Source organism: Arachis ipaensis, chromosome B03 (assembly GCF_000816755.2).
Source record: "Arachis ipaensis cultivar K30076 chromosome B03, Araip1.1, whole genome shotgun sequence".
Taxonomy (NCBI): Eukaryota; Viridiplantae; Streptophyta; class Magnoliopsida; order Fabales; family Fabaceae; genus Arachis; species Arachis ipaensis.
The window spans coordinates 130,227,327-130,246,235 of NC_029787.2; the positions used below are offsets into that span (position 1 = coordinate 130,227,327).

General features: G+C 35.5%; 2 protein-coding genes across 2 annotated transcripts in view; one reads left to right on the forward strand and one right to left on the reverse strand.

Moving 5' to 3' along the window:
• Positions 1-11,145, forward strand: part of LOC107631637 (copper-transporting ATPase PAA1, chloroplastic) — a 12,004-nt gene extending 859 nt beyond the window's left edge. Inside the window, exons 2-18 of the mRNA XM_021119856.1 lie at positions 13-317; positions 430-483; positions 972-1,125; positions 2,689-2,763; positions 2,916-3,193; positions 3,920-4,153; positions 4,530-4,628; positions 4,941-5,090; positions 5,349-5,495; positions 6,289-6,339; positions 6,415-6,587; positions 6,962-7,094; positions 7,906-8,003; positions 8,316-8,556; positions 8,966-9,169; positions 9,377-9,457; positions 10,688-11,145. Coding sequence (XP_020975515.1) covers positions 13-317; positions 430-483; positions 972-1,125; positions 2,689-2,763; positions 2,916-3,193; positions 3,920-4,153; positions 4,530-4,628; positions 4,941-5,090; positions 5,349-5,495; positions 6,289-6,339; positions 6,415-6,587; positions 6,962-7,094; positions 7,906-8,003; positions 8,316-8,556; positions 8,966-9,169; positions 9,377-9,457; positions 10,688-10,924 — 2,714 coding nt within the window. The 3' untranslated portion in view covers positions 10,925-11,145. The remainder of the gene's footprint in view (positions 1-12; positions 318-429; positions 484-971; positions 1,126-2,688; positions 2,764-2,915; positions 3,194-3,919; positions 4,154-4,529; positions 4,629-4,940; positions 5,091-5,348; positions 5,496-6,288; positions 6,340-6,414; positions 6,588-6,961; positions 7,095-7,905; positions 8,004-8,315; positions 8,557-8,965; positions 9,170-9,376; positions 9,458-10,687) is intronic.
• LOC107631635 (potassium transporter 7) lies at positions 12,414-18,591 on the reverse strand. Its single transcript, XM_016335141.2, has 10 exons — positions 17,857-18,591; positions 17,507-17,735; positions 17,151-17,399; positions 16,905-16,955; positions 16,514-16,774; positions 15,756-15,808; positions 15,526-15,640; positions 15,185-15,439; positions 13,944-14,466; positions 12,414-13,341 (listed from the first exon to the last, which is right to left on the reverse strand). Exons 1-10 carry the CDS (start codon positions 18,106-18,108, stop codon positions 12,804-12,806), a joined length of 2,526 nt encoding a protein of 841 aa, XP_016190627.1. The 5' UTR covers positions 18,109-18,591; the 3' UTR covers positions 12,414-12,803.

Here is an 18,909-nt window from a genome sequence, read left to right on the forward strand (position 1 = left end):
CAGTCAATTCAGTCAATTCCTACGCCTCCCGCCACATTCCGAGCTCACCCGCGGTTTTCAGTTTCTCGCCGTCGCTCAGTGCCTTCCGCGTGCTGCTTCCGCCGCGACCTCCGTGCCGTTTACGGTGCGTTTCAAGCTCCGTCGCTTCCTTCGCTTCTGAAGCCGGCGGCGGAGGCTTCGGCGGAGCCGGAACTGGCGGCGAAGGAGGAGGAGGAGGCGGCGGCGGCGAGTCTGGAGACGGTAGCGTGAAGTTAGTTGGAGACGCAGCTCAGGAGGTTTCGGCGCTTTCGCCTGATGTGATCATTCTCGATGTTTCGGTATGAAAAACTTGTTTGAGTGAAGTTTGGTTTGGTTCTCTTCTTCCGTTTTATTTTCTTTGGCATTTCTAACTAAGCTTTCTTTTACGTTCTCTTTGTGTGCGTTTGATAGGGAATGACGTGCGGTGGATGTGCTGCGACTGTAAAGAGGATTCTGGAAAGTCGTGTAAGTTCGTTGCAATATTGATTTTGATTTGGTTTAGGTGCTTCCATTATTCTATATGTGTAAATTGATTAGTGTTTGCAAATGTTGACTAACTTTGATGTTGAATGTGCTCTTGTACGTGAATAGTTGATTGGCATTTGATGTTCATGTGTGTGCAATATTTGAGATTATATTTGTAAGCATTGAATTTATATACCCACATTGTGAAATTGAACTTCCTTACACTGTGATCCAATTATAAATAGCTAAGTCTGTTGATGTTCTTAAGGTAGCATTGAGAATCTGTGACGCTATCTTCTGTAATTTTTAGTTCTGATAAAAAATCATAAAAGGACAGAAAATTCAAGGAAATGACAAGTAAGGTAGATAAGAAATTATATTTTTCTTCTTTAAATGCATGGCCATTTAGATTTTTTTTTAATTCGTTTTCTTAAATAAAGGATCAGTAATCTGAATTGTGGTTCTTTATTTCTTATGTTAATGCACAGCCCCAAGTGTCATCTGCTAGTGTGAATCTAACTACAGAGACAGCAATAGTTTGGCCTGTATCTGAAGCGAAAAAAGCACCAAATTGGCAGAAGCATTTAGGGGAGGCACTTGCAGAGCATTTGACTAACTGTGGATATAGCTCCAGCCTTCGAGGTATGTTTTCAACATTATCAGTATAATGTCTCTTTGTTTGTGTTTCTGGGATGGGAAAAAATTTAGGAAGAGGTGTCAATGGATACCACAAGCCTCAGTGAGACAATTCCTATGAAGGATCAGGATCAGGAGCCAAACCCAACATCTTAGTTGAGAGAGTTCGATCCTAGTAGTTGCTGACTCAACATGGAGTTTATTCCTTTTAATATATTAATGCCTGTTTCTTTTCGCTCCCCCTGTGGTTATTCTTTCTTTTTCCACCCTTTTATTATGAATGATACCTAGTTTGTCCCATCTTAGTAATGTCCTTTGTGCGTCTGTTATCTCTCAGTTATTGAAGAAATAATTAGAATATTTAGGGACAGTATTGTGCAGATCAATCTGTAAAAAGTGTAAACTCAGCTTTGTATTACCTTCAGAATTGTTATAGCCATTGCTTGATTATTGGTAGACCAACGTTGAACCCAAGATTTTGGTTGGGAATTATTGAATAGTGTGTGAGGATAATATTTTCGCAAGTGATTTTTCTATCAAAAGAAGTACATAGTGGTGAATTCAAATTGCCCAATAGACCTAAGATGATATTGGATGCCTTTGAAAACTGGTTATCCACTTAGCAATTATTAGTGTAAATGAGATTAGATGTTAACATATGTCATAGAATTCAATTTGATTCACATGAAGCTTGGTGGGTTAAGTGGCAGGTAAGGACGATAGCAACTGAAGGAATTATTTCATCATATAAATGCTAAAGAGTGGTTGTCTGGAGTCAATGGTATGTTCTTAATTCATGAGGTTCTGAGTTCAAAACAATACCTTTTTATATGGCTAAACTATTTCCAAATCTTATATCGACCATTCTTAGATCTATAGGATAGTTTAAAAACCATTATTGATGTTGTAATTCCTCCCTTCAGTAGGTGAGTCTCCATGGATTCTTGAGGGTGTTGGAGTTCCGTGACACTCTTCTGGCAGCCCTGCATGATGACGGATTTGCTGATGTTGACTCTGAAAGTAGCAACCCTTTAGTTATCAAGAATTTTGAGGACTCTATTTTGTATGAGACTATGAGTGATACATGGGCTTATGTAGCTGTGTAAACAATTATTGCTTACCGCCGCTCTATTTTATCTTTGCCCATTGTAGGATATAAATGAACTTTTGATATGTCTATCATGGTTGTAGCTGTATTGTTGTACTTTTAAAATCATAATTTGTTTTTCATACCCCTCATATTTCTCTTTATCATGTGCGATGGTGTAACAGTGCTGAGTTATTTCTACTTTCTTTTACTTGAGGGACAGAGGATAGTCCTTTTTATCTTTTGGCTGCATTCCCCTTATGCATGCTTGTTACCTCCTACTAGGAACAATATGCAAACTAATTTAGCAAATAACTGGGAAGAATGACTGTATTGTGCTCACCTATGATGGAAACCTGGCGTAAACCCCTCTAAATTGCTACTACAAGTTACTTTTTTGAGTGATAATTTCTAAATTAAAATCATATCAGCTTTCTCCATTGGTATGGTTGCTTGACTATCCTGCTCTTTCTTAAGTGCAGATTCGGGAAGAGACAATTTCATCCAAATTTTTGAAAGAAAGATGGAGGAAAAGCGCAAACAATTAAGACAAAGTGGTAAGAATCTCATTGAGTCTTTTCTATAAACCAAGTGTAGCGATAACAGCCTACTTCTGATATATCTGAATGGTTCTCGGAGGATTTATCTGCTTTCTAATCTTGATACTAATCATCATTGTGCTTCCTTTTTTTTCTTGTGCTGTTCTAAGGTCGCGAGCTAGCTGTTTCTTGGGCTCTTTGTGCTGTTTGTCTTGTTGGCCATCTCTCTCATTTCTTTGCAGCTAGGGCACCGTGGATTCATGCATTTCATTCTGTTGGATTTCATGTGTCACTGTCTTTGTTTACATTGCTTGGTCCTGGTCGCCAGCTTATCTTAGATGGACTAAAAAGCCTTCTTAAAGGGGCACCAAACATGAACACCTTAGTTGGTCTTGGGGCCTTGTCATCATTTACAGTCAGTTCATTTGCTACGCTGCTACCAAAATTGGTAAAATGTTCATTTGAAGTTTAGCACCAACCTGGAATTTTCATTTCATTTATTCTCTAGCTATGTTTTGTTGCTCAGTTACACTTGTAAAAGTTAAAGAAAATGGAAAACTAAAATCCCATATTTTGCGGAGTGTCTTATTTTTTGTCATTTACTTATGACTTCTAAAGTTATGGCTAATTGATGCTTGATAAGACGAGTTTTCAACTAAAAATTGCACTATAGTCATCTTCATTTATTTATCATTATATATAAAGAAGACTATAAGATAGCAGCATTTGTTATCCAGATTCTAAAAATAGAAACTAGGTAAAGTAATTAATATGCTATATCAATTCGGGTGGTTTGGTTTAGTGTGATATTTTTCTATAAATCAAACCCGCCAATGTAGGATCCGATTCATTGGTTCGGACTGATTTATGTACACCCTGTTTACCTTTACCTATAACAATGCATGTTTAATCTGTATTCTCTGTCTCATTTACTTTATGGTGCTGGTTATAATTTTATTTTTCTTTTTGGTTTTGGATAAAGACTAAGAATGGGGTGTGTCTCTTAAGCGACATGCTCACTGTTGGTGTGATGCTTCTTGTCTGTTTTCATTTGGCATATTAATCCAAAGCCAAAAAGTATATTTGTTTCCTCAAATTATACATATATACATGTGCTGGCAATCGATTTAAGTTTATATATCTTAAGTCTTAACTATATTATTTTCTAATGCAGGGTTGGAAAGCTTTCTTTGAGGAACCAATTATGCTGATTGCATTTGTCTTGTTAGGAAGGAATCTTGAGCAGAGAGCAAAAATTAAAGCAACAAGTGATATGACAGGACTTCTTAGTTTACTACCATCAAAAGCCCGCCTTCTTGTTAATAATGGGAAAACAGAAGTTGACTCAATTGTTGAAGTTCCTTCTGACAGTCTTTCTGTGGGAGACCAAATTATTGTGTTGCCTGGAGTAAGTAATATCAAAATCTACAATTTATTGGAGATAAACCTGGAGCTCCTTCAAACAGAGAAACTTTAATCTTTGTTTTTTTTTATAAAAAAAAAGAAAGGATGACTTCTATCAGCATGTCTTTGGATGGTAAAAGTTATCTAATGAGATATGAAAGATAAAGGAAGAATGATAATACTTATATTGTTAGTGTCCACAAGTACGGGAAAGGGGGATTCTTACCACATTGCTTTGTTCCTGAACCATGGTGCTCTATGTATTGCAAGACATTTTCTTATAATGATTTTAAGTTTGAACACCCTGTCTATATTTTGGGAAGTGACATGCATAAATATGTGCTTTGATATTCCTTTTAACATTCATTTTTATTCTCTAGGATCGTATCCCAGCAGATGGAATTGTCAGATCTGGTAGAAGCACTGTAGATGAGTCAAGTTTCACCGGTGAGCCACTTCCAGTAACAAAATTACCAGGGGTACCATTCTATCCTGACATATTCGTATAATATGAAATTTAGTTGTCGTTGGACGCAATGTGTTGGTTTCTTTAAGTAATGGTGCATGCTATGGTCATGGTTTGAAATTCTTCAAGGCATTGTTTGCATTTATAAATAAAACATGAAGACCAGTTGGTAATTGATGATCATGTTTTATGTCTATCTTTGTTAATGATGGACACACTTCATTTTTTGTTGATATATGATTGAGACTTTCACAGTTGTGGAACTGGCAGTACTGGGCGGTATAAGACTTAAAGTAACTTTGGTTGATGGATTTTATATCTGTAGAGTGATGTTGCAGCTGGAAGTATAAATCTTAATGGAACTCTCACAATGGAAGTAAGGAGACCAGGCGGTGAGACTGCTATGGGGGACATTGTACGTCTCGTTGAAGAGGCACAAAGCAGGGAAGCTCCAGTACAGAGATTGGCTGATAAGGTTTCTTAATTAAATCTCAATTATTTTGAGCAAGTTTGTTTCTATCTACAAATGTCTAGTCTTGCAAACTTCATGCTTCTGTATTGGGTGGTTAGCTTCAGTTATGTTTTCTTCTTTTTTATATTGTCTTCCCCCCCTTCTTTTTTCAAGTAGGATTTCTCATCCTTTTGTTCTTTGTGGCTGTATTATCCTTTTTCTTTAATATCTTATGCCTTATCCTCGTCACTAAAATTAAGTATTAGCATTTTTTGTATCCAGGTGGCTGGACACTTCACTTATGGGGTGATGGCAGTCTCTTTCACCACTTTTACATTTTGGAGTCTATTTGGCAAACATGTTTTACCTACTGCTTTATACCAAGGAAGTGCAGTTTCATTGGCTCTGCAGCTTGCTTGCAGTGTTCTGGTATGCTTCAAATGTTTATGGACGTTAAAATATCCCACGATGCATTTTGAGAAACAAGGAAGCTTGAAAATCTTGTCTACATCTCTATACAAAGCTAGCAAATTAATATTATAAAATCTGTTTTGGTGCTCTCACATAATGGGTTGGCCATTTAGATGAACTGTTCTTTTGACAAGGCACAACACTATATATTTACACATATAGCGTTAAATCTTTTTGGCTATGCTTCAAGCTTCACACGATTTTATATAAGATGTTTAGTAGTGTGTCAGAAACATAGAATCTATATTTTGGCATTTTCAGAAGGTGTAGAGTTTCTTTAACAATTCATTATTCAAATCAATTTAACTCATTCCCTTTTTATCTGCGTGTAACATCTTTAGCTACATGGTTCCTGATTTATGGTTCTTTGGGCTATGCATCTTCCCTCTTGTATTTTATTTTGAATGCTACGTCATCAGTTTGTTTGAGAGCATTTAAAGTTAAGGTATTTAAAACTGCAATAGCTTAAGACAAAAAAAAAGAAAAGAAAAGAAAAGAAAGATAGCTCTTTTGCTTTCATGAGAGACCCTTTTACTATTTAAGAGGCACACATACTTAGGTTTTGTTAGTCCAACTAAATGATTCATTTATTGTTGTTGAATAGCTATGGAAGGTAAAGTACTATAATTTTCCTTTTGAGATGAAAAATAGGAGAGAGAAAATAGCCTGCTAAATATTTTAGTTTTCAGTTACTGTCTAGATGAAGGATCTTATAGCTATTCCTGGTATTAATACTTGTCTATTGATGCAGGTTATTGCTTGTCCATGTGCACTCGGATTAGCCACACCTACTGCTGTGCTGGTAATTTCTTCATAACAATCACATCCATAAAGACTGTTTAATCTAAGATTATGGCATTGTATGTGTATTTAACAGGTTGGAACTTCTTTGGGGGCTACAAGAGGTTTGCTGTTGCGTGGTGGAAACATTCTAGAGAAGTTTGCCATGGTAGATACAGTTGTATTTGACAAAACAGGAACCCTTACAGTTGGTCGACCTGTTGTGACAAAGGTTATTGCTCCTTCATGTGAACAAAATGCAAATTCAAGGTACTACTGTACAAGATACATCCACCCATTAATCACAATCAACTTATATGGGAAGATTAAAATGACATCGACTTTGTTTGAATTCTTCATTAATACAAGATGATATCCTTTTTACTCTGACTAAAAAACATGCGTTTTGCTATGTATATTCATGCAATCAAATAATAGTTCTAATTTACATTAAGAATGTCAGAATAACCCATCGTTGTGCTCACCTTTTCTCTCTTTTTTGGTTAAAAAGAGTCTCCAAAAGAAATCTAGTGGCATTTTGTGAAACATAAATCTAGATATGTAAAAAATATGTATATACTGTATGAATTCTTCTGTTGAAGTTATCCAACTCAATGTGGTATAAAGTTCATTTTTTAATTCAGCCAAGCAGAAGAGAATACATGGTCTGATGTCGAAGTTTTGAGGTTAGCAGCTGCGGTAGAATCGAATTCAGTACATCCAGTTGGGAAAGCTATTGTGGATGCTGCTCAGAAAGTTAATTGTACTAACGCTAAGGTTCTTCTTTCTCTATTCAACTTCCCCATCCTGACATCAAGTGTTCTCACTGCTTTATTCTGTTACGAACTTTACTTCTTTTCTCTCATCATATCACCCACTGTTCTTTGGTCTCTTCTTGCTCATACAAATCACATGACGCTTTTGCTTTACATGAGCTGATAAATTGAATATATTCTAATACATCTTTTTGGTGTAGTATTAAATATCATATCATTAGCTTTAATTGTTATAGTATCTTTTATTTATTTATTTATTTTTTTAAATTATTGATTAGTTTATCATATTAATAAAATGTATTTTGCTTAAATAGTGGAAATAAATAAACAAAATTATTTGAAAATTAAAATAAAAAGATAATAACATTGTTATATTTGCCGACCATGCTCTTTACTATATTACCTGGTTTATCTATGCGTCTGAGTGTGTATGTATCAGAAAGGGAATGATATCATAGTTTATAATACTGGTGGATTTTTGGCATTCCATGAGCTAATCTGCCTCTAATAACAGTTGGCTAATTGCTATTGAGTTGCTATTCTCTTGTAGAGGAGAAACGACTGGGTACTTAACTTTGTTTTGTGCCCCCTTTTACTGTCAGTATATGCCATCTATATGAGATTGACTTATTAATAGGCAATGTTTATTGGCTGTAAGACTCACTGACTAATGTACTTTTGTAAAATAGAACCTTTTGGTGGTAATTTGTGAATGGCTGAAATCTGTAATTCATGTTAAATATATTGTCATAAAGGTTAGTTTCATGAGGACACACCTGTTAGTGTATGTATGCCTTACTACAAATTTGCAGGTTGCAGATGGAACATTCCTTGAAGAACCTGGTTCTGGTGCAGTAGCAACTGTTGATAACAAAAAGGTCTCTGTTGGGACATTGGATTGGATCACCAGGTACTGGAGTATTTTATTTTTATCATTCTCTGAAAATATACAGGATAGGATGCACCTCAAATTTTTTTTTTTTTTTTAAATTTAATTTATTTAAAGGAATTTTTTTCCATTTTTTTTTTCAAATGAATGCAGCATATTGCTGATTATGCTTGCTTTAGATTCATCCATGTTACTAAGATACTGGATGGTAGCTTTGTTCTTTTTTATTTCTTAAAAAAAATGTATATACTATAAATTTTGTTTAGTTGTAGAACTTTTTCTTGCCTTTTTCTTTATAAAGTTCTTACGTCAGCATATATTTCCTTTATATAGGCATGGGGTTAGCAGCAAGATACATCAAGAATTGGAGGATTTTAAAAATCAATCTGTTGTCTATGTTGGAGTAAATGATACTCTAGCTGGCCTTATTTATTTTGAAGATGAGATAAGGGAAGATGCAAAACACGTTGTTGATCAATTGTCTAAGCAAGGTATTGGAGTATACATGCTGTCTGGAGACAAAAGGAATGCAGCTGAGCATGTTGCATCCCTTGTTGGAATCTCTAAAGAGAAGGTAAAAGGTTGCATACCTTGACATAGCTGAATTGAGTCATCTATTGCTTTATTACTCAGAAACTTCTACATTTACACTGTATAAAGTGTGGAGCTACAAACTTTGACGATGTTCATGACCCCAAGCCTAAACATGCTGTGTGTGTGTTTGACTGCTGTTTACTTACAGCAATTGATTCCCACCTTGTGGTATATGTAAGGGTGTGCAGCGTGTGTGTGTAACTGCTGCTGTTTTAGACTTGCAGCAATTGATTCCCACCTTGTCCATATGTAATCTTTTTGCTGGCTATTTCAGCTTTAGCATAGATGTCTGTGTACGTCTTTGGTCCAAATTCTTCTTGTACACAATTCCCCCCTTTTTTTGGTTAGTTAATGATTGTTAGTACTTGGAAAATTTGTGCCAATTGCAGGTTCTATCTGGAGTGAAACCAGATGGGAAAAAGAAGTTCATAAATGAACTACAGAAAGATCAGAAGATTGTAGCTATGGTTGGTGATGGAATTAATGATGCAGCTGCCCTGGCCTCTTCACATATTGGTATCGCATTAGGTGGAGGTGTTGGAGCTGCTAGTGAGGTGTCTTCTATTGTATTGATGCGCAACCAGCTCTCACAGGTATTTTTCTTTTTTAGGATCTTTTATTTATTCTAATCTTCTTAAAACTTTTCTGCATTGTCCAAAGTTGTCTTCACCTTACAATATGTAGGACATGTCTTAAGTTTAAAAATGAATTTACTTCAATTATCTCAGCCTCAAATACTTCTTGAATCTTGATGAAATGTATTCAAGGTATCTAATCTGTTATGACTATGCTCTATGCAGTTAGTTGATGCTTTGGAGCTCAGCAGGCTAACCATGAATACTGTAAAACAAAATCTTTGGTGGGCCTTCATATACAACATTGTAAGTTCTCCCGTCCAATATAGAAATTGATCTGCATTTAAAACAGGTTGCTGCAGTGTTTGTCTTAAATTTTATTTATTTATATATTATTATTATTATTATTATTTTGGTGTATTTAGATAGTGATAGAGAGAGGGCCCATGTGATTTGTTAGTGGGAAAATTTGTATATTCGAGAGTGTTGAGGAGGGAGAATTTATTCTGATTCTACATAAAGGAAATTAGAGGAAGGTGAACGGCTGTGAGTTGAATTTTTTTCAGGTTGGAATTTGAGCTCCACATCAATATGTTCTAAGTTCTAACAGCTTATTTCATGCTACTCTTCGTATTAAAAGTTAAAACGCAGAATACAATAAGTGTCGGATCTAATTTAAGTAATGTTCAACTGACCAGTAAAATTTTGAGCACCGATTCTACCTCTAGGAAGAGTATTGTCATGAAACCACTGGTCGATGTCTCGCATCTCTGTTACCAGCCTGCCACTGTCCATTGCACCTTCTTTTATTTTATTTTATTTTTTAATTTTTTATGCACCCACTAAAATAACTATATAAACACGTATCATCTTTAAACTTGACATTTTGAGTCATGTTATGACAAGATAAATAACAAGATTTGCACGAGGGAGAGGGGGAAGAAAGGATAGGACCAAGTAAGTACAAAAAGAAGGCTGCTATGTTGGGAAATGCTAAAACTAATTTTGTTTCTTTCTTTTTCATAATTGTTTTGCCAATGTTGCCATGATTTTGATGGTGGTTGTTATTTCTTGTGTCAAATATTTGATCAACACTGTTTCTTATTTATTTATTTATCTTTTATTTACGGGCATTTATCATCATTATTTTATTTTTATTTTTTTTACAAAGTTAGGAGTGAGATTCGAACCCGAGACCTCTAGGTGAGGATAGGAAGACTATGCCATTTGAACTATACCTCGTTGACACATTTTTCATCATTATTATTATTATTTGGTGTGTCTTGAAGTTAATATAACTTGAACAAAACAAAGATAACTTATATTGTGTGTTTATTCCACTGCCACCGGGATACTTATAAGTTATAACTTACTTTGTAACTACTAGTTAAGTTTTAGTTCATTTTGTATTATATTCAACCCAGTTTGGGACTGATTATTCTTCATTTGTTGTTCCAACGCTTCTATTGATTTTTTAATCTCTGGAAATGTGCTATTCAAATGGTGTGTTATAATTATATGTCTATCTTTATACAGGTAGGGATTCCAATTGCTGCTGGAGTGTTATTCCCTATAAATGGAACCATGCTGACTCCATCAATTGCTGGGGCTCTCATGGGGTTGAGTTCCATCGGTGTAATGACCAACTCGTTACTTTTAAGATTCAGATTTTCTGCAAAGCAGAAACAAATACATGGCATGTTGCCGAAGACCAAAATCTATGCAGATTCTGACCTGGAAAACCAAAACCAGAAACTGAAATACCGGTATTAGATGTTAGGAGGCTCCTCCTAATAGCATAGAAACGAGGTTCCCCATCCTGATGTCAGGTTAAGTAGAGCATGCTAGGTATATGCCTCATAAATTCTAACCTTTGATCTTTGCCATCACAATGGTGGGGACACCACCCTAATTTATATAATGTATAATTGGAGGATATGAAAACAATTTTTTATTTGAACTAAATAAAATAAATTCCATAACCATTTTGGGTCTTCCATCCTGTTTATATTATCTTGACGTTTCCCATGTCATCAGGATTACTGCATAATGCCGGCTTTGCATGGGGATATTAGGTGAGGCATCATCCTTAGGCTACCGTTATAAGGATGAGGAATTTTAATATGGGCCATGCTATCCCTACTCTCTGAATTGGATCCTCTACAACGAGAGTAGTTATAAATAATAAAGTGAAGAATCGATCAATTGCTTTTATTGTGCATGGATTTCACCGAACTGATTTAAAGGTAATTAATTTGTCATTCCTTCACTTTACAACCACTCTCACTTCACAGAATCCTAATATATTCTTGGAAAGACAATATAACTTTCTATTAACTCTATTCTGTCTTTTATTCCTTCCCGCCAGTAGCTAAGCTTGTGGCAGCGTCGTTTGTGTCAAAATAACTTATCCTTCCAATGTTCTTGCATCGGGATACCTTGCAATCTCATGAAATTCATTCGTATAATGCCTTTTTTGTATTTGTAAATATTACATTTCATATTCTGTGAGAAAAATATCTTCATATTGCACCTCAACAATTTTTTTTATTTAATATTGGATTTAATTTATACATATGGATGATAATGTAAATTCAGTTTGTATCGTCACTTAAATGATTAAACCAAGAGAATAATTTGACCAATTTAAAAATTATAAACCAATTTAATTATGATAAAAATTTACATATAGTTATTTTTATGTAAAGTTAATAGTTAAAAACTGTTTCACTAAATTGTAATTTAACAGTTCTTAATAATTAATAAAAGTTTTCACCTTTAATTATTTTGAAAAAATCAACTTAACAGAATACAATGTCCAATTTCTTAAATATTGCTCGCTCTTCTCTTTGTCTTTTTCTATCTGCAGTTAAATAAAAATAAAATTTAATAGTGCATAATGAACCTATTGTCCAAATAAAGAACATACTATATTGTCCAAAGAAAGAACATACTTCTAAACAACGTAACCATCGATCATTGAGGAAAATATCAACCTTTTAGAATCCTAAATGCTCAAGTTTGCAATAATCATATCAAGTTTTCTAACGTTATCTTAGTAAAGATGTAGGAATAACCTTAATAATAATAAAAGAAAGGTGAAAATTTAGGTGTAGTCAACTTTCCGTAAAGTTGATAACTAAAAATTGTTAGATAAAAATTTAGTCAAATCGGTTAAATTATTTAACGACTTTTAACTGTCAATTTCACATGAAGTAGACCACACCTGAATTTTTACCAAAAGAAAAACATGTAAGAATAGCCTATAAGATCCGATCAGATACCACTGTACAAACTCGGCGTTTTGTAAAACTGAACTGGAATTCCACACCCGCATTTCTACACAGCAATGTATATGTATATATATTTTTCCCCTCTCCCTTTCCTTAAAAATGTTACAAATATCAGTTTCTTTCTGTTCCCAGCCTGTTCCAATTCTGTATACCCACGTAGCAATTGACAACCATAAGGAACATAAAAAATTTCCGAATGATGAACTGGAAAGATATTCAGTAAGTTTGGAAACCACGTATCCGAGCAAACCATTCGAACTGTGCAGTTTCAAATGAGACCCCTCCAAGACCCACTCACTGCTACCTTTCTGTTTTCCAAATTAACTTGCATTTGTTTTATTCGGGTGCAAAAAATGTGTTCAAACCATGTAAGTCATGCCAACCTGCATCAGATTTGAATGGGGTACACTTAAGTTTGCGATACCCCTCCTGCAGTTCTTTCTCAAAAAGGCATAAAAATAGTTAATAACTAGCTTCTTTAAGAACCAGGAGTCTTTCCTAGCCCGTATATCCCCATGACCAACAAGATAAACAACTCCAGATTCTTTAGCCTTGCGTATAAAAGATAACTCTCTTTCAAGACTCTGCTCTGCGTCAAGCACTGGGGGATTATTTGAAGATGCTGAAGCCACCTCCTCTGATGTGCTTGCTTCAAAAGTGGGAATGTTTGTATCATTAAATTCAGCCAGAAGGGGAACGCCGAGTGAGTAAACACTCCCATTGGGAGCTATGAGGACCCTAGAAGCAGAATAGTCATCTTCTGAATCACTATCATCATCCCCATCACTCTCAAGTGACCTCTCTTGAGCTTCTCGACGTATAAACTTCTCTAGGCTCTCCATCAATAGCTGCTCAAAAGTCTGGTGATTTTCTTTGCGAACATCTTTGTAGCCATACCTGTTGGCATATATCAGAGAGGATCAGAGAAAATGGGGAGATTCAAACTTTTCTCTTGATTAGATGTGTAGAGACAATACGGAATTGGAAAAGAATCCCCCAAATAAAACCTTGATTTGGACAGAAAAAAAGGTTGTTCAATTGGAATTAGGATTACATTTCTTTTCTTCTTACTTCCTTTCCAACCAAGAGAGTTATTGCTCTCCAGCCAAGTAAAACGACATTATAATTGCCAGGATCAGTATGTATCATTAGAATTTCACAGTGTGCTCACGTAAAACATAAAATATACGTTCAATTCACAAACAAATAACTGCTCAAACATAACTGTCAAAATAGTTTAAGTTATTATTAGTTGATTTAACGTCTAAACACTAATAAAGATTTCACAATAGTAATTTTTTTCCCAAGAATCCCTAATATAATTTTTTCTATATTATGTCATGGAATTAATGTTTTGACAGATGATCATGTAACATTTTCTTTTCACAATCTATTAGACTTCCCCAAAACTAGACCACTTACATGGATATTAAGTTAGCCCCAGTGATCTCATATAGTTACACATCACACATGTTCCTAAGAAAATTTGAGATCATTACCTGGCAATACAACGAAATATATGATAGCTTTTCTGGCAGACTCGCCTGAACAGGAACCTTTCACTTTGAGGTACCATAGAAACTGGAACATACTTGATACTCACAAATATGATCATGGAGTGTATTGCAGGAAGTGTGGTTAGAAAATGTCCAAAAATTCCTGGAATTCCTTTGACCAACTCATTATAAAGTAACCCAATCCCAGGAGCTCGTATTGTCCCCAGATTGGAGCCCAATTCTCGCATTAAATCCATTGACAGCTTCTGCTTGACTTCAGTTTCATATTTAAGTTTGCTTCCATAATTCCATACGAACATTATAAAAAAATTTATTATGCCTAAGACCAGTATAATCCAACTTCCATCCGGTATACTACACAAAACTGAGGAAAAGAAAGCCAACTCCAATCCCAAGAAGACTACCACAAAACTTAGCACTATGATGATGTGTGTCTGCCATATAAGGACCATAACAAGGGTTACTAAAATAGTGGTCATCATCATCACCCCCAGCTCAGCAATGCCTGAAAAAGATAAAATTTACAAGCTCAAGACTATATATTTCATATTCATAATAAAGAGATAAGTTCAGCGCTGAAAACACAAGAATCAACTTCCTCCTCCTATCTAAGCCAGCAGGTCAAAATAATGTTTAATCCATGAGTGAGTGTTGAATGGTCGGATCAAATTTATTAATGAATAGGCCACAGGTTTAATTGCGCGTACTGCACATCTACTTTGTACTTAATCTGTAAGTACCATTATAAGGCCCTGCAGAATCTCACAGCATATCCTGACCTTGGAATGAAACAACCTACCCTCCCTCTGAACTTTTAAATATCCAGAAAAAGGAAGGTTTGATTGCATCCATTTCAAATCACATGACGATTGACACTTTTTAAAAGCTTGCAGATGGAACCAAACATATATCTTTATATTTTATATGTATGGAATGTAATAATTGTGAGCATACAGAGTTTCGAAAGAACTGTGCAATGATAGTATTCAATGCAATCAGTGCACACAGGTTTCTTGATGCGAATTAGATCCTTTTAAACATAATTCAACCACTGCTATTATTATTTTTTAACAATAGTTGAGGATATATTTAAATAGTTGATATCCCATTGAACATGTGAAACTATTTACAGTTCGACAGGTGATATGCATATCCACAACAAATAAATTTGATAAAATACCTTGAAAGATTAAAATAAAGAAACTGAAAAAAAAAATAATTACCATATGCATTTCCAATCTCATCAATGTTGGATATAGAGCAGACAAACACCAGGGAAACAACCAATAGAAACCAGTTTATGACAGGGATATAGATCTGGCCCATAAATTTCCGAGAAGTATGAACTATTTTTAGACGAGGAAAACAACCAAGTGCAGTTGACTGCTTTATACATGAAAATGTGGCTGTCGTCATAGCCCGGCTAGCAATTAGTGCAGCAACAAGAGCAATGAGGAAAGTTGGCCAGAATGCACCTCCTACACATAAAGATTTTAAACTGTAAAGACTTGTGACAGCAGATAGCCAGATAATGATGAACAGTAGAACAGAACCTGGCACTTACTTGGAACAGAAGAAAAAAAGGCTTGACCAGCATCAGCATGGTTTTCCATAAGATATGCTGCTTGACCCAAATAACCCAATAGTAAACACGGCAAAACAAGAAAGACAAACGTAAGCTGCAAACAAAAAATTTCATGAATTCATCCATTTGTTAGTGAAAAGGAAGATAAAGGGAGTAAAAGAAATGAAAATAGAGGCTATGATAGTATTAACTTTCACATGATTTGTTACCTGAACTGATCGAACAGAGAAATAACAAAGATCTGCAAACATGGCCTCAGAACCTGTAAATGATCCAGTAAAAAGTATTAACCTATAGCATAAGAGATAGACATGTAAGAGATGGTTAAGTTTAAATTGCATAGTTTGCATATCAATATATCAAATTGTTTGTGTATATGTGTGATTTTGACATGACACCACTTATATCCATGGTTGATTAAATTGCATGCCTCTTGCAAAGCAAAGGAAGAAAGTGTCACTAAAAGACATATCACATTTGAGTAATCTTTGTCCAACTTGTTCTCCAGCAAATATCAGTGTAAACTAGTTTTACACGTGCATAAGCAATTGCTTAATTTTGATGCACTATTTGTGGAAACCAGTTTTACACGCGCATCCAATCACATAACGTCACGTCGCGAAAATAACTATCTTTTACACTGAACGTGTGAATAGTCATCCTAAAGAATGGATGTGATCGAACAACCGTGTAAAACATTTTACACAGTCCGTGCATCAAAATTAAACTACTATATGAGAGAGAGAGAGAGAGAGAGAGAGAGAGAGAGATTCTAAGAAAATTATTTTAACCTAAAGTGCTATACATTCTAAGCATGAAGCATGGAAAGTGGGTTAGGATTAATCATGTAGTGATGAGTTTTGGTTTTAAAAGTGTATCTTATTATTTATAGGAGCTAATTTAGAAGTACAGCACAGAACACAATATTGCATCTACTATACCAAGGATCTTGCATATAAGTGCTTACCAGTTGCACACAAAATACAGCCCCCTAGTGAATACCATGCTTTGGTTGAATTCCTTGCGAAGAAATAATAGATGTGAATAGGATTAAAGGCCCTCAAGACACTAGTGTCATATGTGACTAGATTGTATATCCCAATGCCCGCAAGAGAGCAAAACCATATGAACAAAGCAGGTCCTACAGCAAGCCCCATTTTACTTGTTCCATACTTCTGCACACTGAACAAGATGATGAGGCAAGTAACAGAAATCATCACTACTTCATCTGCATAATCAAGGAAAAAGAATAAGTGACCAATTCAACTATTAAAATAACCATTATATAGGAGTAGGAATCAGCTTATTAGTTGTTAGTATGCGGGCAAAGAATTCATCAATTGGTTAACTCTCAATACCTTGCTCAATTGCATCTACGCCGACTCGCAAACCATTAACAGATGATAGAACTGCAGGAAGTTATGGACATAAATTAATATTAAGAACTAAAAGTGGTTATTGAAATTTGAAAAACGATATTTGGCCTTGAACAGAAACAGCAAGATATCATTACAAGCATGATATAGATGTCAGTCCAAATGCCTTCTGATCAAAGCATCTCCAAATAATGTACAAAATACACAACAAAACAGTAGTTAATAAACCTGACATTGCCGGTGTTACAACCCCATTAGCTATCACCATAGAAGTACCAGCAAGCACTAATAGAAGCAGAATCTTCTTGAGAGTCACTGAAGACTCTAGCCTTTCCTTGAATTTTAATGACCTTTCAAGCTCAGGGGAAGGCACCTTCAGCCTAAATCCTGATATCCGGGCATCTGATGGCAACTGATTGGGAAGTAGACTCACCTTAGCATTACGACAAATCAAAGAGTACAAGGCAAATGTGCCACCTGCAATGGTTTCAAGACAATCATACATTTGGTCCAGAGAACTAATGAGAAAGAGAGAGAGAACAGAAAAAGAACAGTGAAGGAAAATCTTCAAAACAATAACATACCTTCACCATCATCGTTGGCCCACAGAACAACCAGTACATACTTCACCAAAGGAATCAATAGTAGAGTATACAATACAAGTGACAATGCCCCAATAATGTCCTCATTGTCATTAATAGGGGCCTTCCTGAACATAACACTGAAGGTATATAATGGACTCGTTCCAACATCACCAAATACAACACCAAGAGTTTGAAAAGCCAATATGATTCTCTTTCCCATGTTGACATCCTGAAACAAGGCATGTCGTTACAGCAGAAATCAAACAACTCCAATATCCACTCAAAGCAAGCAAAAAATATAATATTTGAAGGGAAAACACTGATAATAAATTTAAAACTCGAGAAGTCACCTCAAATTCGTTTCTCTGAACACCAGGGACCTCAAGAGCTTCAACATCGAAGGAATCGATTCGCGGGCCAGTTCGAACGAGCCTCTGCTCGCCATTATCCTCGTCCTCAGAATCCAGAACAGAATGGTGGTGCCGCAAATCGGCCTCGAACTCATCAATCTCGGAGGCATCGTCCTCGTCTTCCTGGAAAACCCACCTCGATTCCGTGGAATCCATCGACGAACCCCTCTCTGGATCCCCGTACTCAGCCATCGCCTCCGCGCAGAAGAAGAGCTCAAATTAAAGGTTCAGAAATGACGGGAATAAGAAAACGAATTAGGAATTTTAGGGTTTGGCATAGAGATTTAGGAATTGGAGAGGAAATTGAGCTGAATTTGATTAGAAGGAGAAGAAGAGGAAGGTGGAGATCACGAGCATATTGATGGCGATGGTGGTGGTGGTGGTGGTGGTGATGCGATGCAAAATTGGAAACGACACGTGATGCAGATGTCGTTTAGCGTGAAAAATTAGAACCAAGTAACAAACCGTGTCAGCGTCGTTGTGTTCAATTCAGCTGCTACAAATACTATACTCCACAGTCTCCACGGCTGTGTCCATCATCTTCATATGCATGAGTTTTCAGTTTTCACGTGCTAATGAATCAAATTTCATTGATGCTTTATGGATTTTCCTGTGTAACATTGCACAAAGGCTAGAAAGTAGAAAGTGCCACGCCTTCTTTTTTCTGCTTCTAATCAATTAGCATGGTTAGGCACTTTTTACAAAATTAATAATATAAATTTTCTTATAGCTTAAATGTTATTATAAATTGTTTAGAAAAGCTATTTTTAATTATGGATAAATGTACTTAACAAAACTTTTTTAAGTATTAAAATTGGGTAGACTATGCTAATATCCACAAAGATTTTTTATATATGTACCCAAGAAAAGAAAAGAAAAGAAAAGAAAAACGAAAAGGCAAGGCATAGTGAACCCCGCCAAAAGATTTAATTAACGTTGATTTGAATTTAATTTTGATAATTTATTAATATTAATTTAATTTTCATCTGCTAT

What these genes read in the sequence shown, in the direction of transcription:
- LOC107631635 (XM_016335141.2), bottom strand. Translation starts at nt 18,108, where the DNA reads ATGGCTGAGTACGGGGATCCAGAGAGGGGTTCGTCGATGGATTCCACG. An exon ending in CTGTATTTTGTGTGCAACTG is followed by an intron (nt 15,809 to 16,513) that starts GTAAGCACTTAT and finishes GATCATTTACAG; the next exon opens with GTTCTGAGGCCATGTTTGCA. An exon ending in CTTTTTTTCTTCTGTTCCAA is followed by an intron (nt 15,440 to 15,525) that starts GTAAGTGCCAGG and finishes CTTTATGTGTAG; the next exon opens with GAGGTGCATTCTGGCCAACT.